We start from the raw sequence: 23,386 nt of genomic DNA, 5'->3' as shown, positions 1-23,386 counted from the left end.
GCCCTCTTACATCTGCTCCTCAATGGAGGGGGGGGGGGGGCAGAGAGCATTACAGTGAGACGCACCGAGAGGCTGCGGGATCGTGCAAACGCGTTCCTGCGATGATCCGCAGATTTGGAGGAAGGCGCACGTGCAGATTTTGATCGAATCGTTTTTTCTGTTTTTTAGGGGAGGGGAGGGGGAAGAGACTAGTCGCGTGGCGAAAGGTACACTGAATCTCGCAGCACTGGTAGCAGTCGCAGGAGGGATTGAAAGGCCCGCGCATGCGCCCTTTCGGCAATCGCGTGCACATCACTCTCACCGCGGCCCCCACGCAGGCGCACGGGCGCGTAAACCATGTGAGAAGATGAGGTCCAGCAGGAGAAGGTGGGTCAGGGCACATGCGAGATGTCGACGGAAGATGGCCGACGACAAGGTAATACAAGAGAAATCTGCTTCCTCATCATACATGGCGGAGATGAGGGCGCCACAACCGTAACGTCCGTCGCTGCGTGCGTGTGCATCTATACAGAATATTCGATAAGCGCAGTCACACACACAAAAAAAGAGAGAAACGACAGGGGTGCAGCACCGGATAGCCGTGCACAACGATGCGTGTATGCTCGTCTGAGAATGGGACCGGTGCCGTCGCCGCTGTCCACAGAGAGGGAGGGGTGGGGATGGGGGCCAGCTGGGGCGTGGAAGGTCACATGGTGGAGCTCATCGACTCCACCGTCAACTGCTGGCACCCACCTCTGATTCGAAAACCCCCCGCCTCCGCCTCTTGAAGCGTACCTCACGAAACCTGCGCACCCATAGTGGGAGCAACGGAGGCCTTGATTGCTGCTTGCACGTCCTCCATGCTCCAGCACGGCGTTGCGGCAAGCACGCGTGCGATGGCGCTGCGGCCACGCTGGTTGTCAAACCACAGCGAGGCGATGGCAGTGGCTGCCAGATAGCGGCGAAGATGTGCTTCTGAGTCAGTTGCTGCCACCAGCACCGGAAGCATGGTGTCCTCGACCTGCTTTGCAGGAGAGCCACCACTCACTGTGGCATCGATCTCGAGCAGAGAGCCGCCCGCATCAGCAGCGCGAGAGTGATTCGTGATGTCGCCAAACAAGCGGCGCGGCAGGGGTGCGGCTACAACGTGGTCCGCGCCGGACGCTCCACCCGGTGCAGCGCTTGGCGGCTTTCCCTCGGCCGCCACCACGTCGCCAGTTGCGTCACAGGAGGCAGGATCGTCTATGGTGGGCAATGGTTCCTCTCCGAGCCGCGTCATGCCGCGAGCGTAGACGCACGCCTGCTTCGCCCAGTCGACCTCCGTCTTGTTCTCCATATCGATGACATCCTCGCGCAGCATCACTTCCAGGCGAGCACCACCGCGAGAGGTGAGAGGCGGTGCGCCACCCATCACTGTTGGTCGAGCTGCGGTGCGTGACCGCTTTGAGTTCGGCGGCGGCAATGGCGGCGGGCGCCACTCGATCAGCTGGCTTACTGCTGTGATACCCATGCCGGCCGCCTTCAGCGTCAGCAACACCCGCGCATCCTGGCAGAGCGTCGATTTCAGCCCATCGGCAAAGCACACGTTGCGAATGGCGAGGAGGGCAAGAGTGGCTGCTCGGGCGTGCAGCGCCGACGCTGGCGTTCCGGCAAGCTCCATTAGGACGCTGAAGAAGTCGGAGTGCTGCACAAATGGCTTGGCTATGGAGAGGTGCAAGGACAGCGCTGCCACGAGGCGTAGCCAGTGCAGCGGCACAGTGAGATCGCGCCCGTGGCGCCGCAGCTCGCGATCGCTCTCCACCACCGCACGTGCGAGGAACTCCACGCCGCGATGCTTCACGAACGCGGAGAGGAAGACGGTACTTGTCGGCGCAGAGGATGGCCCGGCATCTGCAAGGGGTTTAGCGCCCCCAACACCCTCCTGCGACCGCGAGCCACACAACATTGTGCATACGTCGCAGCCCACAACACAAACGATGTCGCGGTCGGCGGGCTGCGGGGTCTCGCCGTGGGGAGGGGAGCGCAACGGCGGAGATGCCGAGGAGGCAGCCGTGGCGGCTGCGCCGGTGATGGAAGGCAAACGCTGCTGCGAAGGCGAAGACTTGAGGCCGCGGTGGCGATCTTGCGGCGTTGATGTCGGCGAAAAGGCGCGACTGCTCGACCTGGTCCCGGCCGCAGAGTCCGCTCCGACCCAGCGACTCGGCATGTGAAGCGTCAGCGCCATGAGGCGGCCAAACAGAGTGCGGCCGAGTGGATCGCCCGTGCTGGCAATCTCGGTGAGGATGCAACGGCGGCCCTCGTGGGTGTCAGCCATGCTTCGCACCGCGAGCACGACGGTGGGCTGAAGCTGGTGGACACGCAGCGCGTCACACAGCGCGGCGCACAGAGTCTGCCGCTGGGCGTCGGTGAGCAGTAGCTGCCGCTGCGTGGGGCTGCTCATCTCGTCCTCCGTCGTTGGGCTGGAGGCGCGCGCGGCGCCGTCCGCTCTGGTCGCACCGGTGCAAGAGACCAGACTCGTTAGCAAGGATACCAGGACTTGGAAGTTCTGCAGCTCTCTCACAGCCTGTGCAGCATCGTGCGGCTGATAAGAAAGCCGGCGGTGGGAGCTGTGGCCTCCGTTCTTCGCCGAACTCGGCGGCAGCTGCGCATTCTCCTGTAGACGATCGACGACGCGTCGGAGGGAGGTGAGGCTCTCCTCCAGCCATCCGTCGCTGGAGGTGGCCGCGTGTACGGCTGCACTTCGCACGCGGCGCAGCAGACGACACTGAAGGCCGCTTACGCAGGGGAGCCGCCGCAGCGTGACAGACGTGGCAAACAGCGCGGCACCGTGGGCTTCCAGCACGCCGAGCTGCTCTACTGGGCACGCGTCCACGACCGCGGACACAAGCGTCGCCGCCAGGCACCGCGTCCGCTGCGACACGCTCGGCGTCATCTCCTGCATGGCACGCAAGGCGCCAGTGCAGATGTCCTCCACCAGACCCGTACAGCCGTGTTTCAAGGGCAGACCGCCGTGCCCTCGAGTCCTGTTAGAGGCGCCAACCTCAGCATGCGCAGCGGCACCGTACGAGCCCGTCAGCCAGGAAGCGCCGACGCGACTAGCCCACTGGATAGCAGCCTGGTAGCTGAACACGAGCGCAGGCGACGGAATCCACGACGGGGGCAGATACGCCGCGTCACCGTCCCCGGCTTCCGGCGCGCGCGCTGCCTGGAAACGCGTAGACACCAAAGCGACCACATCGCTTGGCGTCGGCAGCATCAGTGCGGCTGCTGCGGCATCGCAGAGAAGCCAGGAGCTCAGCGAGGCTGCCGACACCCCAGATGCAGCGTCGCACAGCAGCGACTCTAGAGCACGGAACACCGTCCCCGTGAAGTTGTACTGGAGTGCGATCTGCTCCGCCGCCGTGACGGCGCGCGTGCACGCATCCTTTGTGACGCCACCGCTCCCCCGACGAAGTACGCTGTGGCCACCCCCGATTGGGTGCTTGAAGGCGCTGCAGATGCGTGTAAGACGCCTGTTATCCGCGGTGATACTCTGTAGGAGTAGCACCCACTGAGCTAACGACGGTGCACCAGGTGGACAGAGAGGAAGCGTGACTGCCTCCTTCACGGCAGCTGCCTCCCTCGTCACACTGCTCAACACTGCTGGTGATGACTGCTGAGGTTTGCGGCTCCGAGCCTGAAGGTAGGTCTGCAGGTGCGTGGCCAGCTGCAGCAGTGCGTTCACTGCATAGGCGCTCCCAGTGCTGGTGTTCCGCCTTCCCGACGCAATCGTCAGCAGAAGCTTGCGAGAGAGGGGAGTGTCATCGAAGTGGAAGTACTCGTTCAGCAGTTCGGCCGCCGTGGGCAGGCGACGGCGCTGTTGCGACGGAGATGGCGGCTTCCCCTCGCACGAGGGCGCTGCGGTCTGTTTCGCTGTCTCTGCGCCGATCAGCAAGTCCACCAGCACCGTCAGCCATTCGGCAGCGGCAGCCGCCTCCCACTGTGCGGCGCGGGGGCCGTAGTCCAACACGCACGAGACAGCTGCACTGGCCAGCGAAGGCATGTGTCTAAGCACCACCAGCACCTCCTCCAGGCGCTGACTCACGTACAACAGAAGACGATACGGCACTGCGCGCACCGGGGGGTGCACGCTGCACTGCGACACACACGTGAGACTCGGAAGAACCCGAACAAGGTCCTCGATCGCGAAGCCCGAAACGCTCATTGGGACATCTCCACGGCTGCGCAGATGACCTGCTTGCGCGTGATACTGCAGACATGCGTCCAGCGCCACTAGGGAGCACTCGCCAAGAGAGGTGTACCTTGAGCAGCGCAAATTCAACGGCACGTGATGCACCGGAGAAGCCGCCCCACTCTCCTGCGCGGCCGTAACATCAGGGTTGTTGGCCGCCATGTCGACCAGCAGGGGTATCAGCGACTGCGCAGAAACCGCCAGTTCAGCCTGCATCAACGCCGCGGCGGTGTTCCCTTCCCCCCGAACCTTCTCCGTCGGCGCGGGCTTCGCTGTCGAACTGTCGCGCGCAGCCGCGCCCCAGCGCAGTTCATCCCCCAGAACGGCGGCCACCAGCCGGCACCCGAGCACCGCCACCGTCGTCGCGTCGGTCCGCACGCTGCGTAGCGCGTATTCGAGATAGACCTCATCCGAGAGAGCACCATCAATGGTGGTGGGAGTGTCGAGGAGAGCAGATCGGCAGCCCTGAGCGCGCCGGATAGCCATCTGCGCCACCTCAAGGACACGCCCCTGCGAGACCCACACGCGCTGTGCGTGGACTGCGGCGCCAGCATGGATGTTCAGCAGGAACGAGAGCAAAATCACCCCGATGGAGGGACGCAGCAGCACCGCCGCCTCCTGCGCCTTGCGGGCCGCGGCGTACGGGAGCAACGCGGAGCCGATCGCACTTGGGTAGCTGCCGTTGTCGCGGCGCTCTCCACGGCGGAACAAGGAGGGGTCGAGAGAAAGGCCGGCCACCGTCGGGTCACTGCCGATGTCGCCGTAGCCCAGGGGGCCCGCTGTCTCTTGCGTCGAGAGCATCGTGGCGCTCGTAGTGGCCGCGATGTTTGTGTTCGTTGGTGTGATGGCCGAGACAGTCAGCGAGGAAATTCCTTGCTTGTTGCTGCTGCCGCACGCTTGTCCCGGCGACGCTCGCTCGCCATCCTTGGCCAGCTCGGTGCGCAGCATGGGCAGCAGCGCCGAGGCAGCCACCTCCAGCACGCAGCTATGCGTCTCCTCGCGCAGAGCGCTTACAGAGTGCACATGGCCAATCCAGAGCAGCAGAAGTGTGAAGAGGATGCGATCGCGGCGGGTCTGCGGAGCCGCCGTCAGGTATCGCCCGAGGCTGCGGCGAAGCATCTCCGGCGTCAGCGCCGCTCCGACAACGGGCGCGTCGGCGACAGTCAAGCACCAGAGCCAGTCAAAGGCAGCAAAGAATTCGTCATGCGAGCGAGACGAAGCGAGGTGCCGCAGTGCCTCCTCGGCCACGGTCAACGGCACCGCACACACGAGGCGCTGCGGCTCGGCATCCACCATGGCACTTATGTCGTTCGGCTGCGAGGGCGGCGCTGGTGGCTTGTCCGAATCCGCGGCAGGGTTCGCGGCGGGTAGCGAGGGAAACTGCGCTGCATCCCGTGCAAGGGAGACGCCACCACGAGCAGCAGCAGCGCCACCAGCTTCCTCTGCTTCACCCAGCGGCACCGCTGCACCGCCGTGGCGGTGCTTTGCAGGTGACTGCAGACCACGCTCCAAATCATCGAGCGCGCACGGCGCCACAGCACCAGGTGACGGTGACGGCGACGGTGACGGCCTGTGCGCCGGCGCCGCTCCGGTGATGGTGACATTTAAGTCGGAATCGTTCACAGTGGACTCCCGCGCGTCGCAGCGGCTTTGTGGAGGAATGCCAGGAGTGGCGTCACCGCCTGGCGCAGACGCCGCCGCAGAGGATGCACCGCCGCGCCGAAGCTGATGCTTGCGAAGCCGCTTCGAGGCTTGGTTGAAGAGAGCGATAGCAGCAAATCGACGAGGTCCCTGCTGCCCCGCGAGTAGCTCTACCAGTGTGTCGGCGGCGTACTGCAGCAGCACCCCGTGCCCCTGGATTGCCTCCACGAGGGAGCGGACATGCTTCTGCAGCGGGATCGACTTTCGCAACTGAGCTAGCGTCGCTCTGTCAAACCCCAGCTGTGCGCCCTCGCCGCGCGCCCCATCCGCGACGTCGCCGACGCATGCGCTGCCGATCGAGTCACGCCCAAGCGGGAGTGCCAGCAGTTGCTGCAGAAGACTCGCCGTGATGCCGTAGATCTGCGACGGCGCCATCCGTATCACATCAACAAGCACCTCCAGCATGGGGCCTGCGCGGGCCAAGACCAGCAGACTGTAATACGGGTCGCCGTCTGCGTAGAGCGAGACCATGAGGTCGATGCACTGCGAGATGGACTCGGCGAGGACAAAGCTGAGCTCATCGTTGAGGGCGACGGCCGCTGACGGTGGTGGTGGCGGCGGTGCCGGGAAGGCGGAGCTGTTCCTATCGTCGTGATGGAGAAACTTGCTCGGGTGCTCGGCGAGGACGCAGCCTCGCCACGTGTCGAGCAGGCGCACGAGGAGGTCGCCTTGTTGCAGCACCGCCGCAATCGACACGCGAGACAGCAGCAGCCGCTTCAGCAGCTCAGCTCCTTCCATGACTACGAGTGCATTGTGGTGCGTCAGCTTAGCTGTCAGCTCAGCAAAGAAGGCGAGCCACTTTGCCTGCGTGAAGGACACCGCCGAAGGAAGCGGCATTTTTTGTGGCGGTGGGAAGAAGGAATAGAGATCGTGGTGGAGGTAGACGTGGGTGGGTGGTGATCCACGTGACCCCTCCCCCCAGGTGTGCCCTTAAATCTGTATAGGTGCGCTGTTTTCTGAATATATGCTGTTGTTGTTGCGTTGCTTCACCTCCTCTACGTCTGTGCGCACACGCGCGTGCGAGAGACGCCGAGTTAATAAAGTTCCTCTATGCGGTGGTGAAAGGATTTATGGCTCTGCGTGATTACGCGTGCGTGTCTGCGTGTGTATGTGTGTGTGTGTGTGTGTGTGTGTGTGTGTGTATGTGTATGTGTGTGTGTGTGTGTGTGTGACTGCAACCCCCTCGCAGCCGCGGTGAGGAGGAGGATGGCTGTCAATGGCGCAGCACGTTCCGAGCGGGGCTTCACGTCTATGTGTGCTCAAAGGGCTTATCGAGACCCGTCGACAGTGCAAGCGCGCATGTATGGATGGGGATAGGGGAGGGAGAGAGGTAGAGTACAAGTAACGCCCAGTCGCCCACTCTATCTGTGTGTGTGTGTGTGTGTGTGTGCGCGCGGGTAGGTGGGTGGGTGTATGCGTGGTGAGAGCGCCAGGAAGCAAAAAAAGAAGATTCCAAAGTGAATACACAGCGGCGCGCGCTTGCGTCCTCTTCACGCAGCTTCGAATGAGGAAGCGCCGCTGCCTGCCTTCTGTTTGTTGTTGTTGTGTGCGTGCAATTTCTTTGGTGTGTCGCAGACACACACACACACAGTTCGATGCAGGGAGAGAGAGAAACCAGATGCTCAAAAGCATCACAGCGGCAGAGAAGAGGAGTTTGAAGGGTTGAAGCGCTAAACACACGGCGCGGCTTCACTCCACGCACACGCGCAGAAAGTGCCGCGGGAAGCACCAAGAACCGTGCGCAGAGCCTCTCCGGCGCGTAAAAGGACACACACGCCCACGCACGCTGGTGCAGCTCGTCAGCACCAGCGGCGGTAGGGGAGGAGGGGAAGGGCAATGAGCAGATACGAAGCTGCTACGTAGAGAGCGCGCCTTTTCGTTCGTCCTTCGATTACGTCTCGTCCGCAACGCAAACGGTGACTCTGATGAGTTCAAAGGTGCGTGACAATGTGCGCGCGTACGCCCCACACACACACACACACATACACACACACACGCACAGACGACCGCGCGTGAGCAGAGCAGCCGTGAGGCCAGCCAACGCCCACCAAGGCAACATGAGAACAGAGACACACCCACGAGCAGAAGCCATGTCCATGGCTCGAGGCACCGCACTTTCCTCTCTCAACTCCCTCAGTCGTTGGACCATCCACGAAATGCTCATGCCGCCATGGGCGATCGACAAGTTGGTGCAGAGCGAGAGCCGCACATGCATCACGTGCGCCACCTCCCCCCCCCGCCCTCCTGCCGAACCTCCCGGCATGTCGGCACACTAGTTGTTGCGAACAGCAGGAAAAGTCAAAAGCATATCTTCATCAGCTCCACGGCGTCGTTTTTACCGGCGTAGTACCGCGCAAGGTAGCGCCGCTCATGGAATCCCAGTCGACGGTACATGGCAAGCGTGGCAGCTACCACTGCCTCGCTGCACTCTCCCTCCGACCTCCCGTGATTGGCATCTTGACGGTGCTGATCGGGTCGTGTGCGATCCTGCCGGCACGCCCACGTCGCTTCGTCGTCGCGAGAACGCTTCGCTGCCCGCCGCGTCGCAGCCAACGTGTGCAGGTGCCAGCGCTCGATCGCATATGTCACACCATCACGCTGGTCAGAGGCGAACACACCCGCTGGCGCCTCTGTGCACGCCAAGCATTGCGTGAGCAGCCATGAGGCAAGCCCGCGACGCCGGTAGTGTGGGTGGGTCACGACAACTTGAATGTAACCCTCCACGGAAGGGCGGCACAAGCTGACACTCGGTGAGCCCGTGGTCGCGCTGCCAGCGCTGACTTGGCCGTTGTGCGGTGTTCGGCGATTCACCAAAGAGTGAGTGGAAGGGGTTCTCGCTGATAGACGCACCCACACGACGCCAACAACACAGGCAAGCCATAGCGCGTCGGCACTCGGACACGAGCCCGCCAAGCACCCGTCATCTCTGTCACACAAACACCTTGGTGTTGTAGTCGCCTCTTCCACACCTCTGATCCAAGCACTCTCCTCGCTCTTGTGCACCTCAGACGCTCCGTCGCTGGCCTTCGACCTGCTTGGTTTCCACGTCTCTGGTGCTGCCGAATTCCGAATGGCTACCCAGTAAGCGTGCACCTGCAGCAGCTGCGCACGACTGCACCGAGGATAGGGTGCGAAGGACCACTCGCTGTCTCCGTCGAGCTGCTGCACCACATCGAGGTAGGAAAGGGGTGCTGCAAGATCCGCCTTTGATGGTAACGAGGTCGGTGCCGATTCGCACGCAGGCGCTGCTGCGTAGCCGTCGCTCACGTCCTGCTTTGGCTTCTCTAGGCAGTACACGCTGAACTGCGCGGCAAGAGTCGCGGTTGCCGTCGGTGCAAGATGCCCGTCACGCATTGGAGTGCAGGCGGGGCAAACAGCGCGCAATGGAAACTGAAAAACACGCTTTGGGCGTGCGAGCGCGAGAAAGCAGAGCGAGGGGCTTGCGCGCCACGTCTCTCGTTTCTCAGCCGCCGCTCTCAAACGAGGAAACGGTGCTCGTTCGTTGGTGAACGCAGCGCCCCTTCCCAGAGCACGCGCAAATCAATGACGATAGGGCCGGGGAGGGGGGGGAGGGGCACAAGGGCAGCGACAGCGTCAGTGCACGGGGACGGTGAACATGAATGGACAGAAGACGTGCCAAACAATTCAGAAGAGAAGGACACGCACAACAGAGGGCGAAGGATTGATGAAGAGTTTCAGGCAGTGAGAAAGGATAGGGTCGGTCGCTTGTTTCCCTGAAGGCCATCACGGGTGAGCGCACACTCGCACGCGAGCCATCTGTCTCCGTGTTTTCTAAATCAGCTACGAAAGTGCAAAACAGTGTGTGTGTGTGTGTGTGTGTGTGGGAGGGGGGGGGGCAAGCTGTCTGATCTCCCACAAACACTAATCCCTCCCCTGTACGACTGGCACAGTCGAGTGCCAGCACCGGATCAGTGCAGAGCGATGCAGGCGCATGAATCATTCAAGCGACTACACTCACTCCCACCCCCCCCACCCACCCTTCAATACCGATCGTTGAGGCGGCCCCTTCACATCCATGCGTGCCTGAGTGAGCGGACTGTGTGCGTGTTTTCGGTTTTGCACAGGCCCTCTCCCCCCTCTGCCCCTCACTACCTTATCAGGGTGTGCGCGACGCCGAGATAAACCCGCCAAAAGAGGAAGAGAGGGGGGCCGCACTGTCTCGAAGGATGCATAAATACCGCGACGCTCGATTACACTGTGGGCCAGACAACTCTCTGTGTGCTACGATACTTGTTCTCTACGTCAAAAGGCCCCTCCCCCTTCCCCTACGGCAACGGTGTCACCAGAGCCACGGAGGACGGATGCTGCAGCTGGTCCGGGTAGCTCGTCACGCGCAGCTCACGCGAGCTCAGCGTCGCGTTGCCAGAGCCGCCGCGCTCAATTGTGGCCTTGATAAGATCCTGCAACACCCCCATGGCCTTGCCGACTGCCAAATCCATGGGGTCGCTGTGCGCAAACACCACCAGCGAGGCGGCAAAGACGTCACCCGTCCCCGTGTAGCGCCCCTCGTGGTACGGCACCACCCCCGTGTAGCGCTTCGTGGACCCGGTCGCCTTGTCGCGGTAAGAGAGCAAGAAGCGAAGGTGCGTCGGGTCGTCTGCCATTGCGAAGGACTTAATCACCACGGTAGGTGTGCCCTGCGTGTGAAACCAATTAGCGGCCTCGATCGCCGACGCGAGATCCTTCACCTCCACAGTGCTCAGGATCGACGCCTCAAAGTAGTTCGGCGTTGCAACGTCCGCATGGCTGAGCAGCTCTCTGTACGCCTCCACCACTTCCTCCTTGCAGTAAAGTCTCCCGTCATCGCCCATCACGGGGTCACAGAAGAATACGACATCCTTCTTACCTTGCTTCTGACGCGCCTCTCGAATCTCGGTGACGGTTGCTGCCACTTGTTGGACGATGTCCCTGTTGTTGATGTACCCGGTCAGCACATACGCGTAGTCGCTCAAGAAGTCGTTGGCGCGCAGGCCCTCCATGATAGTGTTGAACTCCTCGAGATCCATGCGATGACCCTTGATGACTGGATAACCGCTGTGGTTCGACAGGCTCACCGTGTTGATGGCATCGACGTCGAAACCGTGGAGCTGCAGCGGAAACGTAGCGGCCTTGTTGCCCACATACCCGTGTGTCACATGAGACTGAATCGACAGCACGTGCTTATCATCCGACATGATGCTGCGACGAAGAGGAGCGAAAAAAAAAAGAGGGTAGTCGATTTCACCAATGGCTTAAAGCCCTCCCTTGTCTGCGAAGACAGCTTCACTTGCACGGGCTTCTGTGGATGTGAGGGAGTCGGCGGACCGATTTCTTGCCAGACAGCGCGCACGGGCCCGGCCGCACCACGTTCCGTGCAAACAAGCGAATCACAAGAATACGAAACAACACGCCAAAGCACACGAGTCCGATCGAGCCGATACGAAGGAAAAAAATCACAATCAAAATACAATAAAACCCGAGGCCAGACCTAGCGTGCAATGCAGCTAGGAAGTACGCCAGGTGGTCAAGGAAGTCGCAGAGTTGGAGAGAGAGAGAGAGATGCAAGGACAACGGCACTCAAGCGCATACGCACGCTTTCTTTTCAAGCGCTGCTTGAGACGTGGATGTTGCACTAATAATAATAATGCAAGTGAATAACTTGAGCACTGCGCGGTAGCGGATGGCCGATGGATCAAGCAAGGGCGGGTTCTCAGCGTACCGAAACTGAGGAAGAAGAGAAAGCACGCGTGCGGCGTTGCGAGTGGAAGCGTGAAATCGAGATATGAGCACAAAGAAAACGGCAGGAGCTTGGTTGATGCGCGATGCGCGGTGTGCGTATTGGTTTTGTAGGAGGGGTGAGGCTTACGAGTGCGAGATGGTGCGAATGCGGTCACGATGCATCGACGAAATCAACCCAGAAGGAGGCGGGGAGAGGCGAAGAGGTAGGGGCGGTGAGGAGAGTGGGGGAGGGCGGAGGCACACACGCCTCTGAAAACTCGAGGCATGCACAAAGACATACGCATGCGTCTCTCTGGAGCTGCCTCCGTTTCCCCCTATTCTTCGCTACAGGGCGGAGGACGCATAGGCACGCGCAGGAGTAAGAAAGGGACGTGTGTCTCTGTAACACCCCACAGCGTGCTGGTGAAGCGGCCATGAAAACGTGCCTTCAGCGGCCAGCATCGCCTTGGTACATTCGCGGAAGGTTCGTGAAAGGCCCACGCCGTTTTCAGCCGCTTTATGCGCGCGTGTGTATGTGCGTATTCTTGTACTTGACTGTGTGTACGATACATGAACCAACAAAGTGGCGCGCACTGGATGCATGCCAAGCGTACAGCAAAAAACGTATCTACGCAAGGTGTGGCTGCATCCGTGTGCGTAAATATGTGTCGCTCCGCAGACGTCTACGCACTTCGGCTTTCCCGCCGCCGCCGCCGCCCCCCTCCCCCTCTCACCCCCCCCCCTCTTCCTCGTCAGAGGCCTCGCAGTAGAGGGCAAGGGCAGCAAGGGTGCAAGCGCACACAAGCAACGCGAAATGAAAAACGCTAATATACAAGAAAAAGCAAAGTGCAGAAGACGAGAGAAACGGAGAGAGTGCGTTCCCAGTTTCTTTGCGGCACCTCCTCCCCCCCCCGTGCATCGTCAACAGGAGAGGGGGCCACAGCGGGACGCGCCCCCATCGCAGATGAGACCAGCAAGGCGCAACTGGAACCACCTTTTGGCGCACCCTTTCATGGCGGCCAACCAAAGCGCGTTGCTCGCCAAGAACGGAGGCTACACGAAATGTATTGTCCAGTTCGGCACCTTCCAGGTGGTCTTAAGGATACCCAAGAAGACAGCGTCGTCTTCGATGACAGCGCTGAGGCCATTGTAGTAGTCCATGAACTCGGTGTACGGCACGAGTCCAAAATGGCGCTGGTTCTCATCCCAGATGGCGAGGAAGCCCTTCAGCAGCTTCTCCGCTGTGAAGATGGCGTCACTGACGACAACGGGGTGCTCCTGTGCGTTGAAAGTAGCTTGAATGTCCTTGATGGTGATGTTGCCGTCCGAGTCGTAGTCCAGCCGCTGGAATACCTCGAGCACGGCCTTCTTGCGGGTTGAGTTCATGTGACCGCGTACGTAGTCCATGAAAACGTCGTAGTCGATCCGCTCCTCGCACGCCTCCTCGCCTGGAGCGACGGGGTGTGTGGCCTCCTCATGCGGAAACGCGCGAAAGATGGTGCCTGCCACCGCCTCAATCGTTTGAAGGGCGTGGCGAGTGTCGGATAAGCAGCCGGCATGCGCGCCAAACGCACGGGAGCCACGGACAAGCTGGCGCACGCCGTCGCGTGTCATCCATCGCCGGCCGTCGTCACTCACCTTGCGGAACGGCCGGCCCATCGCCTTAATGCCTATCTCTGGAATGCCGCCACCGGCATGATCGATGTAGGCATCTCGCAACTGTGTCAGAATGTCCAGAACTGAGCTCTCCAGCTGAACCGGCACCCGCTCTCCGCCCGGTGCGCGCAACGTAGATAGCATCGTGTTGGGGTTTTGAATGGAGCTACTGTTGAGGTTTGCCACGGGGGCGAGAGAGAACGTCTTGGTCTTGAGGTGGCTCACATCCACCGAGACGATCTTGAACCGCTTCACGGCATCGTCGCGCTGGTTCTGCGGTGGCCCAAGTACGAGGATGTTGTTCACCTGAAAGTCGTCTGTGATGTACGTTGTCACGTTCGCGCTGTCCACGTCGTAGTTTTGCGACGAATCGGCCGCTGCCGTGACGTCAGCAGGCTTGAGGTACACATCGAACGGGTAGGCCGGGAAGTGCTTGAGCTCACAGTAACCCATATTGCCAATGATGGAGCGCACCTCCTCCAGGTAGAACCCGTGCCAGCGAGGGTAGTAGCAGCCGAAAAAGTACCGCTGAGTGTCGCGGCCGTCCGCGGAGAGCTGCTCGCAGTGAAAGCGTAGGTAGTCACCACGCTCAATGCGAACAACATCGCTGTAGAGCGAGGCATCCATGCGCACCGACATTTTCGTGGTATCTCCCCTCGCCGGTCGCCCTCCTTGGTGTACGCTTGCGTCTCTCTCTCTCTCTCTCTCTCTCTCTGTGTGTGTGTGTGTGTCGAGAGAAGCAACCTCTTCGAGGAGAAAGCGAAGACACAGACAGCAAACGAAAACGTTGAAGCGGTGCTGCTTGCACAGCAGAAAAGGGAGCATCGAGAAGAGACGAGAGAGTGAGCAGGGTTGCAAGTAAGCAAAGTGAAAACGGCAGCAGCAACAGCGCTGCGAACGACGCTGCGGAACCATAGCAGTAAGCGCCTCCTCCTCTTCGCTACCAATCTTGCTCTTCTCCCTCATCGCATGTGCGATGAGGGGCGGGGACGCCTGCTGCTTCTCGACATTGATGTGCATATTTTGTTCTGCCTTTTTTGCCGCGGCGTGGCTGCACCTCCATCATCCCCACAGCCGCACCTCAGTCGCTGTTGTCGAAGGCAGCGGCCCCCGCACACGCATGCGCACAGACGGACTTGCAAACGGAGTCACCGGGAGAGAGAGAGAGAGAGTGGTCGTTTGTGATTTCTTTCAACACAAGAGGCACCGAAGGACAACGACACACACACACACACACACACCGCTGGCGGCGATCTCCCACCAGACCACGAAGATACATGCACATATACAGACACACACACACACACGCACACAGCGGGGGTTACACGGGCACGCAGACCACGGCTACCTCAGCGCCGTACGCATACAAGTGCCCTTCAAGGGGCCCTCAGATGACATATGCATATACATGTATACGCCTTGGCAACGAGGAAATCGACAGAGGGAGGGGCTTGCCACGTAGAGGAGGAGCAGAAGGGGCAGCGATGCAACGCTTCTGTGGCACTGCAGTCGCTAAAGCAGAGCGCACCAGGGCGCGTTGAGAGATGAGCAGCGCAGTGCGGGGCGGGGCTATAGCAGCTAGCCGCGAACGGCTCTCTCGCTCTCGCTCGCCCTGGTCCTGTTCGCCTACAGAGACTCTCCCTTGCCGTCTGGTGAGAGCGCATGTCGTTCCTGATGACAGGTGCCACACACCGCTCAGTGCGTCGCATCCTCAGGGTCCCGCACGACCCACCATGCGGGGCGAAGCCGAGCAGCTCCCCTATGCCCCCGGCCCAATGCCGAGCCCCCTCTTGTGGGGGCTGGATCAGGCACCCCACGCCGCGGGGGGGGGGGAGGACAGAGCGGCTCATCGCTGCTGATGCCGGCGGTGGGGCCGTGGGCGCGGTGCTGCGGCGGTGCACGCGTCTGCGCCATCCACATGATGGGCGAGGTGTCGACGTGACTGGAGCGTGTATCCGACCCCCGGCCGTCGCACCGCGTACTGGTGTGTGGGGAGCCGGCGCCACCGCACCGCCTCTGAGCAGAGAATGCACCAGGGGTGGCGCCCGGCATAGTGGGGGCGGGGGAGGGCTGCGGTGAGGCGACCTGCGAGGCCGCGGGTGGGCGGGCAGAGTTCGGGGCATGGGGCGGTGCTCTCGGGCCGACCGAGTCGGCGCATTTGGTGTACCGGGCGTGCCTCTCGCTCTGCTTGGCACGGCGCGGATGGGGGGCCTGTGGCAGGGCCTGCAGGGGTCAGAGCGGCGCTTGACTCGTGTTGTGTGGGGGAGAGCGGACACGCGGAAGAATCAAAAGCTTAGTTGGACTATTAATGCGGCACGCGCGGAGTGGCGGGAGCGGCTCTGAAGGAAGTGGGCCGCCCTCTCTTACCGTTTAAACCACGCGTTTGCCTTTGGTCGCTGCGCCTTGCCGATGGGCTCACGGAGAATACCATTGTTCGGCAAGGACGGGAACGTCTCTTCATTGATAACTAGTCCAGGCCCTAAATGGGCTGGGCTAGACACCGGCACCGAGGCAGCAGCCGGCGTGGTAACGAACGTGCCCGATGAGGCGGTCGCCACAGACCCCCATCCACGCGGGCCGTTGTTGGACTGCGGCTTCAGGGACGCCGCTGCCGGTGGCGCCGACGCCGTTGGAGCAGTGGCGGGGGCGCTGGCAGAGGGGTCCTGGTGTTGGGCCGGCGCGGAGCTGCTGCAGCCAAACTTAGACCGCGTGTCCATCGTCAGCCATGCATTCTGCTTCGCTCCCTTGCCTTTGGCATTCTTGCGGCCAAAGGGAGACGGCGCGCCAACAGGTGTACTGTTGCTGACGCCGTTGTTGCTGCTGGTGCTCTTTCCGGCTTTGCAGTTCCGCATCTCCTCCGCACGCGCCGCAGCCGCCTTCGCCTCCGCCTCTTTCCGCGCGTCCTCCTCGCGGGCGCGGGCGACGCGCTGCGTCTCGGGGGCCATGCGCATCTTATACACCTCCTGCAAGGCTGCCTGCTTCGCCGCTACTGGCACGGTCGCTACGATCAACGGGAACACTTTATGGAACACCTGCGGGTCAGGGAAGCACTCCTTCGCCAGAACGTCGTAGTATTCGGAGGTGAGCATCGCCGAGTCGATGAAGTCACGAGTGTAGCTGCGGAAGTGTGCGTACGTGACCGGCGATCTCACGTGTTTGCTCAGCATGTCGTTCAGCCGCTGCTCAAGCTGCTGCTTATCTGTCGGGAGTTTGTTCTTGACGTTGTAGTTGCTCATATCCTCAGCGACGGCGAAGGCAAAGGAGGAGGAAGCGCTGCTCCTGTTGTTACTCCGCGCCCCACCGGCACGGGCCGAGGTGGACGCTGCACCGGCGTCGCTCGCGACAGAGCGGGTGAGGACTGGGAAGGCGCCGCTGCCCAAGTAGTACAACGGGATACCGTTCTCCTCCGGGGCGTGCACCCTATCTACGCCGCGGTCACCACCACCGCCTCCACGGCGACCACCACGGTGATTGTTCTCCTTGGTCGGCATCATCTCCACCGTCTCCACGCGGAACACATGGTCGAACGTGATCTGGATCACGTTTGCGTTTGACGCCGTCGCCGGCGTGGAGCCAGCCGGGCCGCTGCCTGCTGACGAGCCGGAGGCCTCGCCGAACATGGCAGGCGAGAGCGTCACCTTTGCCTTGACGCCATGGACGCGCTGTTTATGCACCATCAGATCAATTTCGTTGCCAAACACACGCATCATCAAATCAAGCGACGCGCAGTCGGGATGGTCGCATATCTTGTGGCACGTCTGAAAGTGCTGATCAAGCTTTTGCCGGCTGGCATAAAAAGTGAAGGTAAACTGACCTCGATTGCACACGTCACACGTGTAGTGCTGCTGTTGCATGTGCTTCAGCAGCGACTCGCCATCGTAGAAGCGGTTGGCACGCTTGCAGAAGCGGCACGGTGGGTGGCCTGTGAACGACGACCTGTCGTGTCGGCACCGCCCCTCCATGTGGTACTGCAGTGCGGTGATTGAGTAGGCCACCTGCTCGCACAAGAAGGCGGGCCTGTGCTGGAGACACACGTCGCAATACACAAGCTCATGATCGACCCACAAATGATCCTTCAGCATGTTCACTTCGAGAAACGGATCTTGGTACCCCTGGCACCAGCAGCTCTCGATAGGGCATGTGTACTCGTACAGCTTTGCCACCTCGTACGCAAGCTGCGGCGAGTCGATGACGCAGCGCAGGTAGCGATTTGTCGTGACAACCCGCCGCATGCTCGCCATCTCCTCGGCCGAGAACTGCTCCTCCTCGCGGCTCACCTGCTGCGTAATGATCGGCATCTGTGTCGCCTCCTTGCGGCAAACCGGGCAGCTGCCCTTGTTCAAGCTGTGAATGCGGAGGCCACAGCTGTAGCATGTGTAGTGGCCGCATGGGAACACGCACAGCGCGCGGCACGGGTCAGCACAGATGAGGCATTCCACTGGAACTTCCTCGCTGTATGGGCTAAAGGCACCAATAGCGTTACGGTTGCCGCTGCTGCCTCCTCCACCTAGATTTCGATTGCCCCCTCCACTCATGACGATAATAAACACTTTTCCCTTCGCTCTTGGGGCTCGGTTCTGCGCTGCAGCCTCGACACTGAGCGGCTGTCTGTGAGTAACCGTCCAGCGCGTTTTTCGCCGTTTCGTGCCGTCTCCCTACCTGCAACCCTGACAGGCAGCGAAGAGAATGACCGCTGCGCTGCCCAAGGCGTGAATGAAGCGTTGTTTGATCTCCAAACGCAGCGACAGCAGCAGCAGCAGCAGCAGCTGGAAAGACGGCACAAGCAGATGCGCCCAGCGAAGAAAGCGAGGGTGATTTGAACCGGAGAGCGAGGGCGATGTATGCGCCACTGTATGCGTGCGCGTGTTTGTTGGCCTCTGCTTCACTGCGGAAAGCGAACGGCGTGCAGATCTATGCTGCACGTGCTGAGTGGCCAGACACCAACTTGCACTCCACTCTTCCACTCAGCTCGGATATGTCCTCTGACTCAGACACAGCGGGCAGAGGGGCAGGAAAGACCACAACAGAGGCCTCCCTCGACAACCGTAGACGGACAGATGGTGTCAGAAGAGCGAGGCACCTCGCCTCTGGCACGAGCGAGAGCGAGAAGGGAGGGGAGAAGTAGTGGTACCCACAGACAACGCTATTCGTGTGCTTTGGAGGTCCGCTCTTTAGTTGCTGCGCGTATGGCACGAACCACCTGGACCGCAACTGACTCAGAGCACCCCTTAGTACGGCTACGAAGAGACGGTGAGGCGAGGTGGAAGGAGGACACGTATATCTTTTATCGAGTGCGTAATTATATGTATATATATATATATGTATATATATATATATGTGTGTGTGTGCGTGTGTGTGTGTGTGTGTGTGTGTGTGTCTGTGAGGGAGAGAGGAACGCCAAACAGGGATGGAAAGAGGGGGGAGGCAGAAAGAGGGGAAACTCGCGGGCAAATCTACTTCTGTTCGAGCACGCGTACGAGTGAGAGTGAGTAAGAGAAGAACGAAAAGCGGGAAAAAGAGGGGGAGAGGGGGGGGGCTAAAGGGGAACGGAGGTGGCCTCTACCAAGTGCAAGCAGAGACACGGAGAGGGAGAATTGCGAGGAGCAACCGAGCGTAGCTCACCAGCCTAGCTTGTCCTGCTTGTATCTGGCGTGCGTCAGTGCTGCTGTTGTGGCGGCTTCGGCTCGACTGACACAGGAGCCGTAGTGCCTGATGGAGGGACCTGACAGAGCCTGGAGACGGAGAGTTGCGCACAGCAGCAGCGCGTGCATGTATGGTGGGGATGCGCGTAAGGTCCCGTGAGAGGAGAAGGAGAAACGATCCTGCTGTATTCACGACGGTCACACACACACACACGCACACGCACACACACATATGCATAAAAGTCAAAGCAAGCCAAAAAAAAAGAACGAGGCGGGGGGCGGGAGTGGAGAAGAGCGAGAGACAGAGGGAGGGGAGAAGCAATCAAAGTGTGCGGGCGAGCTATTCGCGGCGCGTCTCGCCCGCCACGCGCATACCTCTGCATCTCCCTAGACACACCAAGGCACATTCGCTACCGACAGCCTCCCCACGTTCTCCCTCTTCCACTTCACCGATGCCGCTCTGTGTGTGTGTGTGTGTGTGTGTGTGTGTGTGGTACAGATCACGGAGGAAGACGGGATCAGACAGGCGGGGAGGCGAGTAAGATAGACAAACACATACACAGAGAGAGTAGTAGAATGATGCAAAACAGCGGGCGCCATGTACGTGCAGGTGTGGCGGTAGTGAAGTGCGAGAGAGAGCGTGAAGGCTCAACGGGAAGGCAAGAACACGAAACGGGGAGGGGTGAGAAGCGAAAGCAACACACGATAAGCACTGACGACACACGCCAGACCTTCAGCGTCAACTACGTGTATATATAGATAGATAGATATATGTGCGTGTGTGCATCTAAGGTGAAGAGAGAACAGTGTACAAGAAACATAGAGTGAACAAATCAATACAAATCGATTCCAAAAGACGCGTCAGCCAGGCAGAGGGAGGTGGCGGAGGCAGAGGCGGCGCCGCACGAGACGCCTCTGCCTCCTCTCTGTTGCGTCGTCTACTCCTTTACGTCCTCAAAATGGGTGTTGCCACCACAGTCGCATCATCTACTGCTGCGCGAGTGGGTGTGCTAGACCTTGTCCCTCCACCCAACGGGAAAGGAGCAACACCGCTACTTGCCTCTTGCCTGCGGCCCTGCGGCAGCCTCCTCGCCTCGTTCAGCTGCGCAGGCAGGTCGTAGGAGTCGACTTTTTCGCCCCAATGGGGGGCAAGATGGACTCGGGGTCTCGCGCCATCAGCCTCTCCGGCTGCAGACGCTCCCCAGCCGGTGCCGCCGTGGTCACTTTGGCAGCACCACCCTCCTCTCCGGCTAGGGAGAAGCTCGACGGGGTGCCAACGTTGTGTTGCTTGCGAGTGCTCGTTGATTCATCGAGGTGCGGCGGCAAAGACGCCAGCTCCAGGTGATGCGTGCCCTCTGTCTTGGGTGTGGCGGATTTCATCGGTGGTGCAGAGATAGCAAGTGTATTGACGTCGAGCGGAGCAAGCCCACGACGTGCAGGCAACGGCGGTGGCGGCGGTGCGGCCATGAACACCGAGTTTTCCGCGTTCTCTACGCGCCGGCTGCCCTCTCCCGAGGCGGGCGCTTTTGCGGGCAACCCGCTGTCCTCCTCCTTCTCTGCGAGAGCGGGGAGAGTGCGAAGCGTGCCCTTCTCCGTGAGCAGTGCCGGCGTGCCGCGAGGAGTACTCACCGTGCTGCTCAGGATGTTTTCCGTGTCGGCGTGCGCACCAAGGGCGGTCACCACCGCGCGGGAGAAGACAGGCGCAAACGCCAGCGATGTGTAGAGAGGGCCCGTCTCCTTGTGCGAGATGAGAAAGGTGGTCGTCAGGCTCTCCACCGGCACCTCGCGATCCACCTCTAAAAACGGTGGGAGGCGCAGCGCCGTCGCCGGTGGAGCAGCGTGACGCGAGCCGTTCAGATGCATCTGCTCCTGCTCCGCCGTCGACACTGTGCAGCTCTCCACTGTCAGCGTTTGGCGTCCTGCTGCCCAGCTTGGCGCTATCATTGTCGTCAGCTCGTAGTTCGCACCCTCGAAGATGAAGTGCGTCGCCCGCATCACCACCTCAGCGCGGGTGCTGTCGCGGTGCTTGCACAAGCTCGCGTACTCGCGGCTGCTGATGCGTTGGGCGCTCTCGATGCGCTGCTGCGTCGGCGACGCTGTGCTGACCGTCGGGGCGTTTACACTGCTGCGGAACGAGGCGCCGCTGCTGGCGTGCGAGGTCGCGCGGGGTGGCGCACGTGAGGACGGCACAGTCGACGGAGCGTCGCGAACGCTCTTGAAGAAGTGCATCGTCGACCCATCCGCCATCTCGCGCTTTACGAGGAGTCGTATGTCGCTGATCTGGCTGTTACCTAGTACAGTCGTGTACGTCGTGTACGTGGCGCTCGCCACCGGAAGCTCCGCTGGGCAGCGGCGCACTAAGTAGTAAGTGGGCAATGCCGGCGCACACTGCTCCTTGTGCACCACCTGGCTGACCACCTGGAGCCCTCGCTCAATTTTGTCCTCGAAGGTGGTCGAATTGTCGAGCAGGCGGAACATTGGGTGACCAACGTACATCCTCTGCAGGCGAAGATCGGAGGCGCGGGCGCCGTCGAGGTCCTCGTACCGTGCCGGGTTGTCCAGGTTGTAGAACTCCTCCGCTCCATCCGCGGCGGTGACCATGTGAATGACGGCGTCGTAGCGGTCGCGCAGCACGTCGATGGTGCTACCGACGCCGCGCAGGATCTCCTGGAACTGCGCATCAGTGCAGAACGCGCGGCCGTCCATCGTGCCACGGTCAGAGACGATGACAGTCGGTACATGGGACGCCACGGCGAGTGCGTAGAACTGGTCCTCCAAGGCAAGCTGGGTGCGAAGGAGCCCGAGTTGCTGCGGCACGGTGAGGTCGCCATCCCACTGCATCCCGCCAGTGACGAGCAGCGTTGCGGCCTCCGGCACGCACATGACGCGGAAGCCGGTGCGCTGCGGGATTTTTGCCTGGATGGCCGAGAGCATGGTGGACTTGCCAGCGCACGGACCACCGGTGAGGCAGATACGGTACACCTTGTGCTTCGACTCCAGCACCTGCTGCACCGACGTGAGCGGAAGCCCTTCGTACTGCCCAAGCGCCGGCCCAGGAGAAGCCGAGCGAGCCACGGGGCGGTAGGCCGTGAAAGCGCTGCTCAGCAGAGGAGCAGCAGGGCCACTCGGAGCATTTTCGACAGCCGTGGCGTTCACCGATGCGCACACCGTCGCCGCCACCTCCTCCGCCTCCGGCGAGGCCGGCGATGGAGACGATTGAGCAGACGCAGCGAACTGCCTCTGCCCCTTCTCTCCGTAGAGGCCACCCTCGCTCTGCAGGGACGTGCCGCTCCGTCGCCCCTCGTCCGGTGACCTCACGACCAATGTAGCATCCTCATCACAGTCCATGCTGCGGTTAGCAACGACGCCGGCGTCCGGGCAACACCTGCGACGAAGGTGATCGCCAGCGATGATAGCATCACCAGTTGCGTTGCGCTGTCCCCCCTCCGCCCACGTGAACAGCGACGCCTGTGCCGGGTGCAGGGGCTTCGTGACGCGGCTCCCCTTGCGGTGCCTCTTGACGGCCGCCTCGACCACGACCGGGGCCGCGGTCAAGACTGCCGCTGGTGGGGGGGTGGCCAACGCCGAGGCCTCCTCGGGGTAGGGAAGGAAGCGCCGATGCGGCTTTGGCGCGGCATGTGGCAGAGATACCGCTGCATGCGCCGCTGGGGTGTCTGTGAGGCGCTGCCGGGGGTTCGATGTGTGTTCAGCGGTGGGTGGGGCTGGAGCAGCGGCAGCAGCAGGCGGCGTCGTCGTTCCTGGCAGTGCCGCCACCCGCTCCTCCGACGAGAGTGGCAATACTGCTGTCGATGCTGCACTGACTGTGGGCACGAGAATGGCGGTGCCCGCGTGCCGCACTGTAGACAAGCCGACGCCCATCGCTGACGCACGCACACTCTAGTGGGTATGTGCGCGCAACAGCACCGAAAGGGAGGAGAGAGACGAGTGCGTAGGCAAACGTATTGTGACCCGTGCTTGGGCAACACAGCGCGCATACGGCAACACTAGACATGCCACCAACACAGTGTAAGCGGCGAAAAAAAAGAGGAGATGGATAAGCGATGGAAGTGGAGCGCGATACAAGCTGATATTACCCTTCGATGCCACGCCCCGGTAGAGCGATGGTCGGCGCGTAGCATCGAAGCGCCGCACGGCCTCCCAGCGCAGCAGTCGCATCATCCCCAGATGCGGCCAATGGCCACCGGCGCGTCGCTGAATTACAGCGCTGCAACGCCAGATATATCTACATATATCTACATATATATATATATATTATGAGGGGAGCGGTGGGAAGGAATCGTAAGACAGCGCAGGCAAGTACAGACGCCCCGCGTCTTCCACCACCACCACCACCACCACACATACACACACACCGTCCCCTCAAAATACAATTAAAAAGCCAGGCCGCCTTTGCCTTGGTTGATTTGCATTTTCGTTCGCTGTTCCGTTTTCCTTGCTA

At 61.2% G+C, this 23,386-nt stretch overlaps 5 protein-coding genes and 1 pseudogene across 5 annotated transcripts, besides 1 other annotated feature; all 6 read right to left on the bottom strand.

Annotated features, from left to right (window-relative positions):
• Positions 1 to 775: 775 nt before the first annotated feature.
• LMJF_30_1260 (conserved hypothetical protein) lies at positions 776 to 6,748 on the bottom strand (the record flags this gene model as incomplete). The annotated part of the gene is made up of 1 exon (XM_001684669.1): positions 776 to 6,748. One exon carries the CDS (start codon positions 6,746 to 6,748, stop codon positions 776 to 778), a length of 5,973 nt encoding a protein of 1,990 aa, XP_001684721.1.
• A 1,461-nt stretch (positions 6,749 to 8,209) lies between these two features.
• On the bottom strand, positions 8,210 to 9,265 carry LMJF_30_1255 (conserved hypothetical protein; the record flags this gene model as incomplete). Its single annotated transcript, XM_001684668.1, has 1 exon — positions 8,210 to 9,265. One exon carries the CDS (start codon positions 9,263 to 9,265, stop codon positions 8,210 to 8,212), a length of 1,056 nt encoding a protein of 351 aa, XP_001684720.1.
• A 932-nt stretch (positions 9,266 to 10,197) lies between these two features.
• On the bottom strand, positions 10,198 to 11,106 carry LMJF_30_1250 (putative Pyridoxal kinase; the record flags this gene model as incomplete). The annotated part of the gene is made up of 1 exon (XM_001684667.1): positions 10,198 to 11,106. The coding sequence occupies one exon, from the start codon at positions 11,104 to 11,106 to the stop codon at positions 10,198 to 10,200; it is 909 nt and encodes a 302-aa protein (XP_001684719.1).
• A 1,576-nt stretch (positions 11,107 to 12,682) lies between these two features.
• Positions 12,683 to 14,305, bottom strand: LMJF_30_1240 (putative calcium-binding protein; the record flags this gene model as incomplete). Its single annotated transcript, XM_001684666.1, has 1 exon — positions 12,683 to 14,305. One exon carries the CDS (start codon positions 14,303 to 14,305, stop codon positions 12,683 to 12,685), a length of 1,623 nt encoding a protein of 540 aa, XP_001684718.1.
• A 1,343-nt stretch (positions 14,306 to 15,648) lies between these two features.
• Positions 15,649 to 17,820, bottom strand: LMJF_30_1230 (conserved hypothetical protein; the record flags this gene model as incomplete). The annotated part of the gene is made up of 1 exon (XM_001684665.1): positions 15,649 to 17,820. One exon carries the CDS (start codon positions 17,818 to 17,820, stop codon positions 15,649 to 15,651), a length of 2,172 nt encoding a protein of 723 aa, XP_001684717.1.
• Positions 17,821 to 20,025: 2,205 nt separating this feature from the next.
• On the bottom strand, positions 20,026 to 22,806 carry LMJF_30_1220 (annotated as a pseudogene).
• Positions 20,026 to 22,806: a sequence feature.
• Positions 22,807 to 23,386: the final 580 nt, after the last annotated feature.

The sequence above is a fragment of the Leishmania major genome, chromosome 30, assembly GCF_000002725.2.
Source record: "Leishmania major strain Friedlin complete genome, chromosome 30".
Taxonomy (NCBI): domain Eukaryota; phylum Euglenozoa; class Kinetoplastea; order Trypanosomatida; family Trypanosomatidae; genus Leishmania; species Leishmania major.
The sequence above is the reverse complement of the archived record's forward strand: the minus strand, read 5'-3'. Positions and strand labels throughout refer to the sequence as shown.